This window comes from Primulina huaijiensis, chromosome 1, assembly GCF_012295235.1.
Source record: "Primulina huaijiensis isolate GDHJ02 chromosome 1, ASM1229523v2, whole genome shotgun sequence".
Classification (NCBI taxonomy): domain Eukaryota; kingdom Viridiplantae; phylum Streptophyta; class Magnoliopsida; order Lamiales; family Gesneriaceae; genus Primulina; species Primulina huaijiensis.
In genome coordinates this window covers 8,806,236-8,808,724 of record NC_133306.1, presented here as the reverse complement: position 1 = coordinate 8,808,724, position 2,489 = coordinate 8,806,236, and the positions used below count along the sequence as shown (strand labels likewise).

Sequence of the window (2,489 nt, the reverse complement as noted above, 5' to 3'; positions counted from 1 at the left end):
AAAAAAAATTGGCCTCTTTGGTTTTTCTTTCCAAGGTTGAGCCGCCTCTCGTTTTAGTCTCCAACGTAAAATCTCTTCCAAATTTTCTAGTGCAATTTGGAAGAGGAACATACCATCCAGTCGTGGACTTGATAGGAGGATTTCATCGAAGAAAGTTCGTAGGGAATCAACAAGAGCTAATCCGTTTATACCGGATTAGTTGGAGTCCAGTGATTTAATTCACAAAGGTATAATTCTTTAAACATCATATGCATGTTTAATTCCTGAAAACCATACGAGTGTCCAAAAGAATTATTTTGTTTTCAAAATAAAATAAAAAAATTTTAAACTTCCGCTGCGTTTGGACACGTAGAAAACCGAGATCCAACACACACACACACTCTATCTTGTTTACCTCCATCCAGGGATATATATGGTCTGTAAAATATTCAGAACATACTCCGTTTGCTCCTCCTGAAGTTCGAATATTTTTCTGCCTTCTTCGAAATTACTACCAAAGGCTGTTCTTGATATCACATCTCCTGTCAAATTCTCTATATAGGGCCACACATCGATCTCACATGATCCTTTGGGCGAAATTTTTGTCTCCCATTTGTTCAAAATTTCTTCACAACTCATGTAAAAGGCAGGTACCATTAGCTGCTGATCAAAAACAGTCGTTAAGATTAAAGATCGCTTATAATCTACCTGCCGGCAACCATTTGACATCCATATTTAATATTTTACAAACACAATTAGCACAACTTCGTAGCAAATCGCAGTGTATTGTCAAAACTGTTCATGTATCTCAATCAAACAGACACTACAAATTTTATTTGTTTTCTATGAATCGAACCTTCAATTTCTCAATGTAGAAAGCAGGGTTAATGATCTTTCTGTGTTTGGCCCATTTGTCGGTCTCGAGAAGAACGACTCCTTGTATAAGCTTCTTCGTTATCGGATTCGGGCTAGATTGCTTCAGATACGTATAATTGTTGGACATCACTTCTTTTATTAGATCGGCGTCTGTGATTATAACTTTAGGTGTTGGTCCCATCCATAAAAAGGATCCATTTCCTGCAAATTATGTGGTCACATGCCCTGTCAAATGATCATTTTAAGCACCAAATATCACCACCAAAGCATGCATTTAGAAATTAATGGGCATGGACTTTTTCTCGATTTCCTTCATTAGAAAATAAGAAGTGAAAACGAAAGTACCATATTTGCTGAGGGTTTTGATGAGAAAAGGCATGATCCTCAGCTTGATATCATCGTCGAAAGCAATAGGCTTGGATTTAGCTTGTCGGTGCATGGCGGCCAACTCCTTCAAATCTCCCAACATAAACCGGTACGAGTTCCCTCTGAAACCCTGTTGCCTCAGCAGCTTCTCGATACTTTTCGGCCGAATCCACCACGTATCCACCACCTTCCATGCGTACAGAAGCACCACGGAAGCGCAACAAACAACTAACATGAAATACATTGACTCCATTTTTCATATCTTTGCCTTTTTTCTGTACCTATATATATATATATATATATATATTTATATATGTGTGTTAATATTGCATGCGTGGAGACGTGTAGCAGCAAAAATTTATATAAATCTATCAATAATTTTTAGTTTCTAATTTTTTATACAATACAAAAAAGTTACTTAACTGAAACGGTGAGCAAAGATGCTCGTAAATAACGACACGTTTGACCACACGCAAGTTCCGAGATGTTAATTTGTAAAGGGCCACAGTTACTTTTACTGTATTGTTATTACAAAATACCAAGTTTTGCGTTCGATTTTATTTTTTTTTACTGAATTTTCATCCTTTTTTATTACTCAAATGGGATTCTCTCGTTAACAATTTGGTATTGAAATTAAGCATTTGATATTAAGAAGGCGATATGACACTTCAGAATTATTTTTATAATGCAAAATCATATATTTATTTATTTATTTTAACTCAAATCGATCTGAAAGCTCTTTACGAATTACGAGGGTTTAATTGACTTTTTTCAATGAAACTATTTTGGATTATTTGACCCCAATAACTTGCATTTAATGAACTTTGCCTCGAAACCAGGCCAAGAATGCAGGATAATAAATATTTAATTAATAATGCTCAGGACCATTGATTTCTCTTCCAAAATATAAATTATTAACCCTTGAAGGGAGCTACGACTCTGACGATGACTATTACCTACTTGTCATATTTTGTATATATATATCGTAAATATATCATAATGAATCTCATATATGGTAATTCATCATAGTTCACGTGGAATATTTTATTTTTTAATCTTGGTCAACTCTTTTTTAAGAAAATGACATCTTCATTTGAATAGGTCATTTTTTAAAAAAAAAGTTAATCAAAATTCTTTAACCAATTTCCTCTATTTCACGCATAAGAAATTGTGTAAAGTTGATTACCATTATTCATCATAGGATGCATTTTAAGGTAATGCCATACGTCCATATTTTTAATATAGATTACTTTGTTTATTAGAATTTT

The 2,489-nt window shown here is 34.0% G+C and overlaps 1 protein-coding gene across 1 annotated transcript in view; it reads right to left on the bottom strand.

Annotated features, from left to right (window-relative positions):
* Positions 1-1,499, bottom strand: part of LOC140989802 (cytochrome P450 CYP72A219-like) — a 3,791-nt gene extending 2,292 nt beyond the window's left edge. The window contains exons 1-3 of the mRNA XM_073459263.1: positions 1,201-1,499; positions 836-1,056; positions 395-639 (exon numbers count right to left, since the gene is read on the bottom strand). Of these exons, the coding sequence (XP_073315364.1) occupies positions 395-639; positions 836-1,056; positions 1,201-1,474 (740 nt within the window). The 5' untranslated portion in view covers positions 1,475-1,499. The remainder of the gene's footprint in view (positions 1-394; positions 640-835; positions 1,057-1,200) is intronic.
* Between the last annotated feature and the right edge of the window lie 990 nt (positions 1,500-2,489).